Source organism: Sorex fumeus, unplaced genomic scaffold (genome assembly GCF_029834395.1).
Source record: "Sorex fumeus unplaced genomic scaffold, SorFum_2.1 ptg000018l, whole genome shotgun sequence".
Classification (NCBI taxonomy): Eukaryota; Metazoa; Chordata; class Mammalia; order Eulipotyphla; family Soricidae; genus Sorex; species Sorex fumeus.
The window spans coordinates 22,552,397-22,567,229 of NW_026606075.1; the positions used below are offsets into that span (position 1 = coordinate 22,552,397).

General features: G+C 38.9%; 1 protein-coding gene across 1 annotated transcript in view; it reads right to left on the reverse strand.

Moving 5' to 3' along the window:
* JMY (junction mediating and regulatory protein, p53 cofactor) overlaps positions 1-14,833 on the reverse strand; it is a 97,263-nt gene that overhangs the window by 41,115 nt on the left and 41,315 nt on the right. Inside the window, exon 3 of the mRNA XM_056112402.1 lies at positions 668-818. Within this exon, the coding sequence (XP_055968377.1) occupies positions 668-818 (151 nt within the window). The remainder of the gene's footprint in view (positions 1-667; positions 819-14,833) is intronic.

Here is a 14,833-nt window from a genome sequence, read left to right on the forward strand (position 1 = left end):
GCAAAGCCTGGCAAGCTACCCGTGACGTATTCGATATGCCAAAAACAGTAACGACAAGTCTCACAATGGAGACATTACTGGGCCCGCTCAAGCAAATTGATGAACAACAGGAGGACAGTGCTACAGTGCTACAGAGGTTAAGTGCTGAATACTCTGTACTGCTACCAAGCCGTAATCCACTTTTGCAGGCAAGCATATCATAGTAATCTTTACCTCAGAATTTTGTAATAATCTTCATTTCAGTTCTAAAGAGAAAATATAGGGGTTAAAGGCACTTGCCTTGCACAATCTTGGTTCTATCCTGGGTACTGCAAATTTGGCTAAGAACCACCAAGAGTAATCTCTGAGTACCAAGCTAGGAGTAAATCCTGAGAACCCCTAGCTACCAACCCCCCCCACACATATTTTAAAAAGGGGGCGTGTATCTTAGTAAGTCTAAAAATGTTTTAAAATACATACCTTAATTAAACCATTAATCTTCAAATATACACAAAGTGGGGTGGGGGAAGTTAGGTCATATTTGACCATGCTCAGTACTTACTACTGGCTCTGCACTCAGGGATCATTGCTGGCAAGGATGGGGGACCCACATGAGGTGCCAGGGATTGAAGCCGAGGTGGCTGCACCCTGCCCCCTATAACTGTCTTTCCATTCTTGGGAAACTTACCTTTTTGAGCTTTAGCTGTTATTTCAAAATATTTAACAGTAAGATCTTGAATAGATAGCACAGCCATGTGAGCTTTCCGCTGCCAATCAGCATCTTCTTTTTGAAGACTTTCGATTCTTCTGGGACCCAGATAATCATTCTCCATGGAAATCTTTAGAGGGGAAAAATATATATACATTCCTTTACCATTTATTAAAATTTATGGCACTGTGCTTAGTGCTAACAAATATGAATGTTTCCCTGCTCTAGAGTAGAAATTGGCCTTTGCAAAATATGTATAGAGTAATACTGAAGGTATTTGACAAACGTGCCTCCCACCTTCTGCTCATTTCTTTTTTATCCTTCCCTTCTCCATATATAATCAAAGGGCATATAGGAAAATGTTAACACTGACATTTTTTCCTAAGATATGAAATTAGTTTTCTTCTTTATGATACTGTTTTTTCAAGAATTACTTGTGCCAGTAAAATAATTATTAGGTGATTAAAGAAACTGAATACTCAGGGACTGTAAACAATGTACAAGAGGCAAAGTACTTACCTCGGATGTGGTCAACCAAGGTTTGAGCCTAAGCATCACATGGACCCTGGAGCCCTACCTGGAGTATTCCCTCCCTGAGCACTGCCAGGTATGACCCAAACATCCTTTCCAAAATAAAATAATAAGTATTCTTTGAGAGTATTTGAAAAATGAGAAAGAAAGAAAATCATGAACATACCAGGGATAGTGGTGAAAGAAGACATGTGAAAGCTAAAATTAAAAGTCACCAAAGTGATAAAATTAATAGAATGTTCATTAAAGTACTTTTTGTGGGGGTCTTCCTAAGAAATGCAAGAGGGCCCAGAGATACTCCTGGTGATTCCTGGCTAACCAGATCAGGCAGCTGAATGCTTAGGCTCAGTGATGTGATGTTACTTAGGCCCAGTGATGTTGCAGGGGGAGTGGGGACGGGACAGGGTGCTTCAAAATGTACACAGCAGTGCTGAGACCAAACTCTCTTTCAAACTACCTTGGCATGCAAGACACTCTCTCTAACTCCTTGAGCTATTTATATGACCCTATTAGATCCTTTTATAATATAAATGTATATATAAAAGCATTACACAGATATATTTAACAATGAAGAAAGGTGAAACCCAGGGCAAAAGCAATAGCATAAGTGCCAAGAAATGATACAGTAGTTATCCAGGTTAAATTCCTGACACTATATGGGAAAGTTGCATAGAAAACCACCAAGCTTAATGACCTGAACAGTAACACAGAAGGGCTCAACTAGCACTAACCAACACTGCAGATCCTTAGACAATAACTTTTAGTAACATCACTGTAAGATATAAAAATTATCACAAAATAACTCTTAGACTGATTTAAATTTTGATAATTCCATTTGTCTTCACACTGTAACAAATAATATGAAGTAAACTTCTTATTTGTGCCTGCATAGTGGATGGGAAAGTGAGGACACTGGGTGGAAGGAAGGGCACAGTGATGGGGGGGATTAGAGTTGGAACATACCTGAAACAACTGTGTAATGAACAACTTGGTAAACCAAGTTGTTAATAAAAAAAACTTTTAAAAAGGACTTTTTCTTACATATATTAATTTTGCAAAGATTATGACCAGATTTGTAAATGCAGGTGTCCTTGACAGAGAATTCATTTAAAGTCCAAAACAGTAAATGAAGCCATCAAAGAAAATCAAGAAAAAAGGGTTTGTAACCAAAGACTATTGTCCAGAAATACTGATACTCTAAAGCTGAATGAAGAGTAATCAACCAAGTTAGAGGAAGGGAGACTATTAAAGACAGAGTGGGGTTAAATATAAAGAGAAGGTTTAAGATGGGAAAATCAACCCTGTGAGACACTGCTTACTGCTGAAGTCGGGTAACAACCAGAACAGAAGGAAGGTAATGAATGTAGTTAACAACAGTCTAAAGCAGTAGTTCTCAACCTTTTGTATATCTTTGAACCAGAATGTGGAATACTTCTTTGAGAAATTTTATTCTATAAGTGAACAGAAGGGAGAGCTAGAAAAGGATGAGTTTCAGGATAGAACTATGTTAAAGAGAAGATGCTGGTGCCAGTCGAACGGTGACAAGAAGCATTCACTGGAGGGAGAAACTAAAGATATAGGAAAGAAATGGGAATAATAAGAATAGCAAAGTCATTAAGATGGGAAGAAACAGGGTACAAAGTGCCATAATGAAGGATTTGCGTTTGTATTCAGAGGAACAGTTAATGCGTACACAAAAAAGCAGGTTTTGAAATCTGGTAAAGAGTGAGGGAGCTGGGGAGAGAGAACAGCAGTGAAGGTACTGCCTTGCATGCACCAGGCCTAACCGGCTTCAGTCTCTGGTACCCTATATGGTTCCTGGAATCTGCCAAAACGATCCCTGAGTGCAGAGCCAGGAATAAGACATGAGCACAGCCAGTGTGTCCAAAAAAAAAAAAAAAAAAAAAAAAAAAAAAAAAAAAAAAAGGAGAGAGAGAAGACTCTTGTCTTATGATCTCTATTTTCTCCTATAAAGAGCAAGCCTAGATTCTTTACTATGCTAACGTTTTCTGGATCAACAAGAAAGTTTGATGTTTTTAGAAGCCAATTTATAACCCTCTAACAACTGATTTCCCCAAGTGGACAATGATGTTTTTTAAACAACTGCCCTGAAAGTCCCCTGGGGATTGAGTTCTCTCAGTCTTGGATATGAATCAGTTTCTGGCTTAAAGATCTATTAAGTTCTGTTCAGCAGCTGATAGCACTGAATTTGCTTAATTCTCAGACTCTATGTGTGATCCCAAGTAGTAATTTCCATAGAGATCCAGAAGATTCCCTATCCTTGCAAGCCAGAGACTGCTTTGAATTTTCATTTACATATAAAATAAAGCTTAAAAAATGAGGTGGGGGGAGAAGGCAAGATGAGGGTGGGAGACGAGAAGAAAAGAGGAAGGAAGGAGAAAGAAAACAAAGGAGAAAACACACAATAGCTGGGTTTAGATGATAGGATGACAAAGCACTGAGAAAGACTCACTTAGCAAATATTATAAACAAGATGTTACCAAGGTTAGTGTGGTCATGGTGAACATACACATTCAAACACTCTTGGTGGAACTTTAATAGATACTTCTTTGGATCAATGGAAATGATTTATGAGAGCATTTTCCTTGACAATGGTTTTTAAATCCTTATTTAAGAAAATACCTTGGGGCCAGAGAGATAGCTCAATGGGCTGAGTGCATGCTTTCCACATGGTAGATGCAGAATGATGCCCAGCACATTATCCTTTAAGCACCGCAAGAAGTGATCCCCTAACAAAGAGTGAGGAATAGCACCCAAGCATTTCCAATGTAACCTTCTCCATCTGCCTGACAAAAAATAATTAACAAAAATAGCAATCAAAGATGTAAGCTGTTTGCAGTGAAAAAAAAAAGGGGGGTGATTCAAAATATCTAGTAGGGGCTGAATGACAGTATAAAAGGCAGGACGTTTGCCTTGCATACGGCCGACCCGGGTTCAATTCCCAGCATCCCCTATAGTCCCCTGAGCACCGCCAGGAGTAATTCCTGAGTGCAAAGCCAGGAGTAACCCCTGAGCATCTCTGGGTGTGACCCAAAAAGAAAAAAAAACCTAGTAATAGTTAAAACATGCCTATAAACTATAACTTCAAAATAATAATGCTTTATTATGAATTTAACAGAGAAATAACTGTGGTAAGACAAATCATAATTTCAATTAATAAAATAACGCTGGGGGAAAATATATTGGTGATCTCATTTTTGGTGGAAGATTAATGGGCAATTTCTTCCTGTTTAAAATCTGTACTTTGCAAGGCCAAAGAGATAGTACAGTAAATAAGGCACATACCTAACCCAGGCTTAATACCTGGTAGCACATATGGTTCCCATAGCACCGCCAGGACTGATCCTTAAACATAGGCAGGTGTAACCCAAACTGGCCCCCTACCACTTACAAAAATAAGCAACCCCTCCCCCGTACTTTCCAAATATTATTTAGTGTTTTTAGCATTAACAAGAAAAAAATGCTTTTGTCCTTTCTTGGATTCAAAAGTCTGGTACCAACTAGACAGGCTGAAGACACATTATTTCAGGTTTCCTGTTTCTATTCAAGCAATGAGCTCATGTTTTCATATATATGAGGCCCCGCTAAAAGCATAATTATTAAAGTTACCTCTTTTTTCCAGTATGTGGGAGAGGCAGGAAAAATAAAGATATGTCTCCCTTAATAGCTGGAGAAGAGAATTATGAGAGTTCCATTTCTGGGACTATAAAAATAGTTTCAAGCAATGACAATCAAGTAGTAACAGCAGTATGATATGATTCCCTATTCATTTGAATTGGATTTATTTTAATTCTAGAAGGTTACTGTTATCACATTTCATATTATAGGAGTCAAACTAAAAGAATGCAATGAAATATAAGGTTAGCCATTCATGTCTAGATTTTCCCATGGCTTATATCTGAACAACCTTTTGATTACATAATTTGAATAAAGAGACTTCTACAAGGGGCTTCAAGGTATCTAAAGGAGGCAGATATATATTTTCCCCCAGTACTTCACCATCTAATTAGGGGATAGAAATGGGGCAACACAAATCTGGGATATAGAAGTATATATTTAAGAGATATGGCTATGTTAGTTACTAAATTGAGAACCCTGACAAATAACTAACAATGTTTTATTCCAGGGCTGGAGCGATAGCACAGCGTGTAAGGCGTTTGCCTTGCACACAGCCAACATGGCCGACCCGAGTTCGATTCCTCTGCCCCTCTCGGAGAGCATGGCAAGCTACTGAGAGTATCTCGCCTTCAAAGTATCTTCGCTGCAAAGCCTGGCAAGTTCCCCGTGACGTATTCGATATGTCAAACACAGTAACAATTGTCACAATGGAGACGTTACTGGGTCCGCTTGAGCAAATCAATGTACAGAGGATGGTGACAGTGACAGTTTTATTCCAAATGATGTATTAGACATCTGTCTGATGACAATATTGTTAATGGTCATTATGAAGAAAGATATTTCACTCTGTGAAGGACATAGATGCCAAAATAAAGAATTACAATAGAGGGGCTAGAGCAATAATACAGTGGGTAGGGCATTTACCTTGCATGCAGCCAGCCAAGTTCAATCCCCCGGCATCCCATATGGACCCAAGTACCACCAGGAGTATTTCCTGAATGCAGAGGCAGGAGTAATCACTGAGCATAGATAGCCATGTGTGACCAAAAAGAACCACACAGAAAGAAAGAAAGAAAGAAAGAAAGAAAGAAAGAAAGAAAGAAAGAAAGAAAGAGAATTACAATATAGCATAAAAAAAATTCATGACAGGGTTGGAGAGGCAAAGTGTATGTTAACATGCTCTACATGTAAGAGGCCCAAGTTTGATTTGTAGCACATGGTTCTCTGAGCACAGCCAGCAGAGACAAGGAGTACTACTATGTGTGGTCCTCCCAAAGTCCTGATGGAGCATGCCTGTGGGGAATAACTCCAGTTGCAGAGGTAAGGAGGTATAGTCACCACACATTCTAAAGGGAATAGAAGTGTATTTGCAAAAGCCCACAGAACTTTGGTCAGGAACTAAAGATGGTGAAGAATAAAATAACCCTGTGTAATAAGGGTATTTTAAGGTCTTTAAAAAGAATAAACTGGTGGAGGGATGGGTATTTGATCACTGTATAATTGAAACCCAAGCACAAAAATTTGTAAGTCTACAACTGTACCTCATGGTGTCTCACTAATAAAAATTAAAAAAAGAAAAAAGAAATAAAAACAACAAAAAAAGAAAGAATAAACAGTTCGAAGGAAAAAAAGGAAAAGAAAAGGTTTGGGAGGAAAGAACACATTTAGTTTATTGAGATTTGTAATTATCGAGGGCTTTGAAGAGAGAAACAGGATTCTGACAGGTACATATGGAGTATATGGGGGGTGAGAACCACCCAAAGGGATGTAGGAGGCAAGAATAAACTTACCAAGTTTACTATATGGTAAGGGACAGAGAGTAGCAAGCCTGGTGGGAGCTTAAAAAATTAAGTAATGGAAACAAGCTAGGGGGGAAAAAAAAGATTGTGATTATAGGGCTTTTAAATGTTCGTTTGAAGAGTTTGTACATAATGTGATACGAGGCCCTGGAACACTGGACCAGGAGTAGGTCCTGCACCACTGAGTGTGCCCTCACCCCCCTCCCCTCAAAAAAACCATTAAAAAAAAACAGTTCTAGTAGCACACTATAACAGAAGCAATGTTTCAGTGACATGATTAAAAAATTGATACTGGGGAGTGGGCGTAGGTAAGTGCATGGGAAGGCACTTCCCTCCATGTGTGGCTATCTCATTTCCATCCCCATCCAAGTCCCTTGAGCCCTGCCAGAATGACTCTTGTCCACGTAGCCAGGAGTAAGTCCTGAAATGCTTTCCTCTCCTAACATTTAAAAGTTTAAGTAAAAATGGATGTGAATTCTTATCAATCAACTGCTACAGTTCCAAGTCCAACCTTCTGCTTTTTGTGGGAATGCAAAAACAACTTATCAACAGAAAAGCTCTGTCAATACAAAAGGTTAAAAGGAGGTTTCTAGTAGAAGCAGATTCACTTCTGCCTGTCTACATCATTTGACTTTCTTATTTGCTATTCTATAACCATCATCTCAGATTTGCTTCGTTACTTATCCCAGCATCTGCAGTTCCTTTAGGAACTTTTGCTTTGGATTTTGTTTTTTGGGCCATACCCAGCAATGCTCAGGGGGTTACTCCTGGCTCTGCAGGCAGGAGTCACTCCTGCAGTGCTGGGGGAACAAACAGGAATCCAGGACTGAACCCAAGTTGGCCATGTGCAAGGGAATTACCTTACCTGCCGACTACTCCAGCCCCTGCAGTTCCTTCGTAAAAAGCAATTAATACACTATGCTGCAGGTAAACTACAGGGCCATAGTGCCCCCCCACCCCCACCATTTTATGGCTACGCCTGATGATAGGGCTTAGTCCTAGCTCTCTGCTCAAGGATCACTACTGATGGAGCTTGAAGGGCCATAGGTGGTGTCAGAGAGCAAACCTGGGTCAGTCTCGTGCAAGGAAAGCGAGTGCCTTGCCCATTGTACCATCACTCTCATCTCTAAATTAGTTTTTCAACATTTTCAGAACTATTCACACTGCATACCCCCCAAAACAAACAAGCACCAGCTGCTCTGGTCCATATCCTTAAGAAATTTGGGTCTCTCCACTGAGCTAAGGCATAAACTATACTGGATGAGTAATGTTCTCCCTCAGTGGTATGCCCCACAGGGACCTATAGGCTAGTTTCAGTAATAACAACATCCGATCTTTGAACTCCCAGTCCTAGGAGGGTGGCTGTGTTTGCAACTGTTAATTGTGTTTTAGAGCTACCTTTTTATATCAATTATGTGGTTAACTATCTTACACTAGATAACAGTTCTTAATATTAATTTTCTTCTACCTGAAAACTCGTTTAGAGGCTGGGGAGGATGTGCAGGGGCAAAGTGCTTTTCTTATGTGCAGCCGCACTGAATATGGTACTTACCTGAAGCAAAACCAGGCAGTCATACTCCACTCCAAGCAGTCAGGAATAGTTCCTGAGCAACAGTTAGGTGTGGCCCCAAAGCACTTACCACCATCACCCCCCAAAATCCCAAAATAAAAAAAAGTACAGAACTGGTTCTATTTTTTAATCAGATTCCAACAGAAATTACTTTTTTTTCTTGCCACACCTAGCTGTGCTGACTCCTGGCATCTACACTCAAGGGTCACTCCTGGCTGTATGGGGGAACATATAGGAACCCAGGATCTAACCCAAGTTGGCCATGTGCAAGGTAAGTGCGTATGATCACACCTGGTGGGCTCATGGGGTGCTGCAGATCAAACCTCGGTAGGCTACATGTAGCAAGCACCTTACTCATGTCTTTGGCCCGTAAGAAGCAGTTTTCAAAATTCAAAAATTGGAATACAAGATAGTATTTAAAAAGAAATTTTTTTGGCGGGGGGGGGGGGGTCAGAGCCAATAAGTAGAGCACATACTTGCCTTGCATAAGGCTGACAGGTTCAATCTCTGGCACCCCATGAGTCTACCAGGTGTGATCCCTGAATGCAGAGCCAGGAGTAAGCCCTGGCCCAAGGACAAGAGAAGAAAAAAAAGAAATGGGGTGGGGGGTGAAGGGGGGAATAGGAAGGGGAGGAGAAGAGAAAAAATTCTTTCATTTGCACTTTCACTGAGGTGAGAATACTTGCATTCTGTTGTGTTCTGGTTTTGGTGGTTTATTCATTCTTATGACCATACTTGGCAGTGCCAGGGATCAAACTAAATTGGCCACCTGAAAGCCAAGTATCCCGCCTAATATTGCTCCCACCTAATTTTACAAGAGAAGAGTGCACAAAATCCAGTGATAATTTGAAAATAGCTCATTTTGCTGTTGGATTCTACCTTCAGTGTACAAATAAATGACCGTCCCACTTTAAAAAAAAAAAGCTGTTAAACTGACTTCTGAAATTCAGCTAGTGCTATAGACAACTATTAAGATGTGTTTATAATTTATTGTACCTAAGACATAAATAAGCTAGGATACCAAGTTCTTTACCTAACTTGGCAAATTTGAAGATGTACAGCACTGGCCAGATGGATCATGTGCCAAAAACAATGACATTTCTGTTTTCAATTGCAGAGCTAGAAAGAAAACAGTGTCTGTTTTTAACATGGAAAAAACTATGTGTCAGTGTAGGTAGCTAGGATAATGAAACTAGTTTATGAACACAAACTTCTTGGCACAAAATCAAAGTACATCACTTGCTTGGATATTTTCTTATAGAAGCACAATGTTACTCTGCTCTATTGTTGGGATCAGAAAAAAAATGAGGAAAACCCTCCTCAGATTCCCAGGTAAGACAAATGCCAAAATAAGCCCATAAATACATTGGTGTAGTGGTAGCCAAAATGCAAATTTTCGAAGTCTAGGAGTTACCAAAGATGACTTTTAATCATCAAAATGTGATTTTACAGATCTACAAATATTAAAAATATTCAATGCAATATTTTTAGTAAAGATTTTTTAAAGTTAAGGAAAATCTAAAAGAAACTAAAGAAAAGAAATAGATCTGTGAAAGAGAAGCACATGTGCATATAAAAGTTGCACTCTTCGCACAAACACCTAATCCAGGGCAGAGTCCAGCCCGAGCTCTGACAAGCCATGAGTCCTGCTGCACCTGAAGAAGTGACTCTTTTCTAACATACTGGCTGGTACGGGGGCCAGGGATCTTTCCATTTCACACAAGAGATCTACAGATTTGTCATTCCTGAGGAGAGTAGGCTGAAGAGCAAATTCAAGACTCTTCTTGACAACACAATAAGGGTGTGTGTGTGTGTGTGTGTGTGTGTTGGTTATGACGGCATCTAGATTCTGATGCCACTTTTAGCAAGTATTAAAAAATTACTTAGGAGTGACCCATAAGCACTGTCAAGAGTGGATCAACGTCTTATCTCCAACACTCCCCACAGAAGTTAGTTGGAAAATATGTTTCAAGTGTATATAACTTATACAGGAAGATGGTCAATAGGTCAACTGACTGACTCATAAGACACTGGGTTTAAAAACCTAGAGGGTGAAGAATGTGGTTCTTACATGCATGAAACCTGGGTTCAGTGCCCAGCAGGGGGCAAGGAAGATGATCTACCATATATCTCATTGTATAGATTTAAAAATAACAACAACAAAAAAGAGGTTCAGAGAGAATGTTTTCAGTTTAGTATACACCTCTTAACAGCTTTAATCTTTAGACTTGAGGGTATCAAATATTAGTATATGTCATAATCATCAGGAAGGAGTGATGAAACAAATGGCTGAGACTCATTCCTGGAGTTTCAGGTGAAGTGACCTGAAGTGAGGCCAAAGAATTTCTAATTCCAACAAGACTCCATGTGACATAGCTGTCACTTCCTGGGGAATTCATTTTTGAGAAACAATATATCAAGACAGACAAGCTCTCTCAAAGGGTGTTTCTGAAAGACTTCCAAGTCAAAAACAACACTAGTAAAGAGGAGTTGGTTAAAACGAGAGAGATAGTATGGTGTTTGCCTTGTACTTAGCAGATCCAGATCTGACCCCAGGCACCCCTTATAGTTCCAGCACCTGTCCTATTCTGCAGTACAGAACCAGGAATAAGACCTGACAACCATCAGGTGTGGCCAGAGGGTGGTGGGGGGGTGAAAGGGTATGGGTGGGGGTGGGGGGGAGTGCTTAATGCTCTACTCAAAAGGCAAAGGGGTTAATAATCTGTAATTTCCATTTACAGGAAAAAACTATTGTTAAATTTATTTAATGTTAAAATCTACACAGTATTAAGTATATTAAATACATTTAAATGCCAAGTTGACTTCTTGCCTATCATTTTAATATCTACATTGGAAAAACCATGAAAAATTTAATTGTTTTCTAAAAGGAGACTAATGAATGCTAAACTACAAGATTATACAGTATTTTAGCACAGCATTTCAGCACCTTTCGTCAACTCCTGAAACTCCTGCAATTCAAGGCACACCAAACCACTCATACCCTATGGTATAATGGAAACAGTAGACTTTTGGTGAAGTACATTTATTCCTAGTCATGCCACTTACTGGGATTCAAAAAGCAGTGTTAGGTTAGTAATATTCAGCAATTTGTTTAATAATATTGTACTGAGGAGATGCAGAGAGCTTAGGATTACAAATGGCTGACTCCGGTTCAATTTTTGGTACCACACACAGTCCTCCAAGCACAACAACCAGGGATGATTCCTGAAAACAGCTGTATATGGCCCAAGTCCTCACCGCACCCCCATAAAAATAAACATTGAAAAAAAATTTTGCATGTTCAGCCAGATAGATAGTATAGCAGATAAGGCACTTGTCTTGCATGCAGCTGACCCAGGTCCAATCTCCAGCATCCCAAATTGTTCTCTGCATCCCAACAGAAATGATCCCTGAGAGAACAGCACAGTTGTGTGAAAATAGACTCAACTAGGAAAACTACAAGATACAATATACTCAAAATGACAAAATCCAAAGACAGACACAGAATATTGAAAGCAAGATTAAAAAGGAACTTACATACAAAGGAAAGCCTGTAAGATGTACAGCAGATCTATCAAATGAGACCCTAAGAGTCAGAAGAGAATGGAAGAATATAGTATAAAAATTTAACAAAATGAACATGTCACCAAGAATACCCTATCCAGCTAGATTATCATTCAGATTTGAAGAAATGGTACAGATCTTCATGGAGTGGCAACAACTTAAGAGATTTATAGCTTTGAAACCAGGTTTGCAAGAAGTATTAAAAGAGCTTCTTTAAAGAATGGAACAAACTTTCCATTGAGTACGGCTCACGCTTATGGTGCATATGGTTGCCCACCACTAGATTAAGAAAAGTATAGGTTTGCTCCTAGCTTGCTAAAGGACTTTGTATATTTTTAAGAATGAAATAACATCTCATTTATATTGATCTATGTCTGATTAGTTTTATTTACATCCAGAGTACTTTTTTCAATTTTGGGGCCACATCTGGTGATGCTCAGGGGAAAATATGGGATGCTGGGGATTGAAACTCGATCAGCTACAAGCAAGGCATATGCCCTACCCACTGTATTAGCTCCCCAGTTCCACATCCAGAGATTTTTAAGTGCAATCTTTTACTTATTTATGCAGATACTTAAGCAATATCTGTGATATAATCTTCTCTGATATGAAACCAGTATTTCATTTTTCCAGAAAAAACACTTTGTACTATTATAGGTCTGTGCATATCTTCCCATTTAAAGTTTCTAATTCTCTTTGCTCCTAATAAATTCGAATTTGCAGGTTTTACCTATTTCATGGAAACAAAAATAGACTAGCACAGATTTTTATTTTTGTGTCACACCTAAGCAGTGCTCAGGGCTTATCCCTGGTGGGTGTGGGGTGCAGGGATCAAATTCAGGTTGGATGTGTGCAAGGCAAGCACCCCACCCACTGTGCTCCAGGCCCTAAAACTTTTTGGGGAAAAATAAAAAGCTCTATTTATGACAGGGAAGACATGATAATTACACAATAATATTCAAATACAGGGGCCGGAGTGATAGCACAGCAGGTAGGGCATTTGCCTTGCATGCAGCCGACCTGGGTTCGATCCCCGGCATCCCATATGGTCCCCCAAGCACCGCCAGGTGTAATTCCTGTGTGCAGAACCAGGAATAACCCCTGAGCATTGCTGGGTGTGACCCAAAAAGCAAAAAAAAATTTTTTTTTAAATTTTTAAAAAAATTCAAATACAAAATAAAATTTAATACAATATATTTTAGGTTTCAGAGTTGACAACTAAGTTATATAAATGAAAATAAGCAATATTAAATTATTTTCATTTCTAATTTAAAAGGTTAAGTAATTATCACAAATTGACTTATTGATTTGTTTTGATAATTACATTGCTATTTCTTTAAGATGTTTTGGAGCAAGAAATGTGAAATAAACTTGTTATATGCGAAGGGGAAACGCTGGGGGACCTGGGAACACTGGTGGAAGAAATGGTACACTGGTGGTAGCACTGGTGTTAGAACATTGTGTTCCTGAAACAACTTCATTATAAACAAACAATTTTGTAAACCATGGTGTCTTAATAAAAATTAAAAGGAAAAAAATTCTCACCTCTCTCCTCTCTCTCTCTCTCTCTCTCTCTCTCTCTCTCTCACACACACACACACACACACACACACACACACACACACACATGCACAAATGTCTAAGAGACAGTTTATGGCCCGAAAGGTGTTAAGGAGCCTGCTGACCATAATTTGATGCATAGTACTGCATGGACCCTCAAATACTGCAGTTTGTGGGGAAAAGGGACAAAGTAGAGGAAGGACTGTGAGGGAAAGGAAGTAAAGGGGAAGGAAGGATACTGCAAACTTAAATTGGCTGCCTGTAAATTATCATAAGTACTGAAATATTTATTTGGGGCCGGGAATGTAGCTTAGCAGTAGAACACATGCTTTGCAAGTATGAAGCCCCGAGTTCAATCTCTATATTCACAACTAAATTAAATATTTACATGGCAAACATCCATACAATTATTCTACATAAAGTAAGCAATAGCTTTTAGTACTACTTACAATATATACTTCACCAAATCTATTACAAATTGTTTTACAGGGACCAGAAGACAGCTCAAAGGGCTAATCTGCATGCTTTGCATATCTCCAGCACCTCATAATACAGCAAGGAAAGCGAGAAACAAATTAGAGACACTGGTCTGGAAGTAGCCACTGAGCACCACAGGATATGGCTTTATTACTTAGTAGGAATTACCTTAATTCACAACTTAAATTAGTAAGCAGTAACTAAATAAAAACCAAAACCAGAAAAGCATAATTCACTGGCATCAGAAAGAGGTTTAGGGGCACAGCAGGTAGGGCATTTGCCTTGCACACGGCCGACCCAGGGTTCGATTCCCAGCATCCCATATGGTCCCCCAAGCACCGCCAGGAGTAATTCCTGAGTGCATAAGCCAGGAGTAACCCTTATGCATTGCTGGGTGTGATCCAAAAAGCAAAAAAAAAAGTTTAAATTTTAGTATTTAAATTTAAGCTTAACTTATGAACCAAACTTAAAATTGTAAGCAGTAACTAAATAAAAATCAAAAACTGAAAAGCATTATTCACTGGAATCAGAGGTTTCAATTTTAGTACTTAAATTTAAGCTTAAATTACTAACTAGATATAAAGACATTATATAAATAAACCCGATAATATTCTTTTAAAATCGATGTAGCAGGATAATAAGAAGTACCTAACAGAGTTATAAGAGTTAACTGAGTTTATTTAAGTAACAGAATCATTCATACACTATCTAAATTACTGTATGAATCTGCAACTAATAAATTTACTAACAAATGTTTTTGCCTAAAGGGTCACAAAAAGGGAAAGAAAAAAGTTGGTCATGGTTGACTAGTGTTTTGAGGGGCCATGTGAGAGAAGAAATACACAGTGAAATATTATTCAATAATGAATGATAAAATCCTGCCATTTCCGATTACATGGACGCTAAGTAAAATAAACCAGACACAGAAAAAACAAACACTGTATGGTTCTGCTTGTAAGGTATACACAGAATGAAAGAACCAAACAGATGAACAAACTTCTGGAC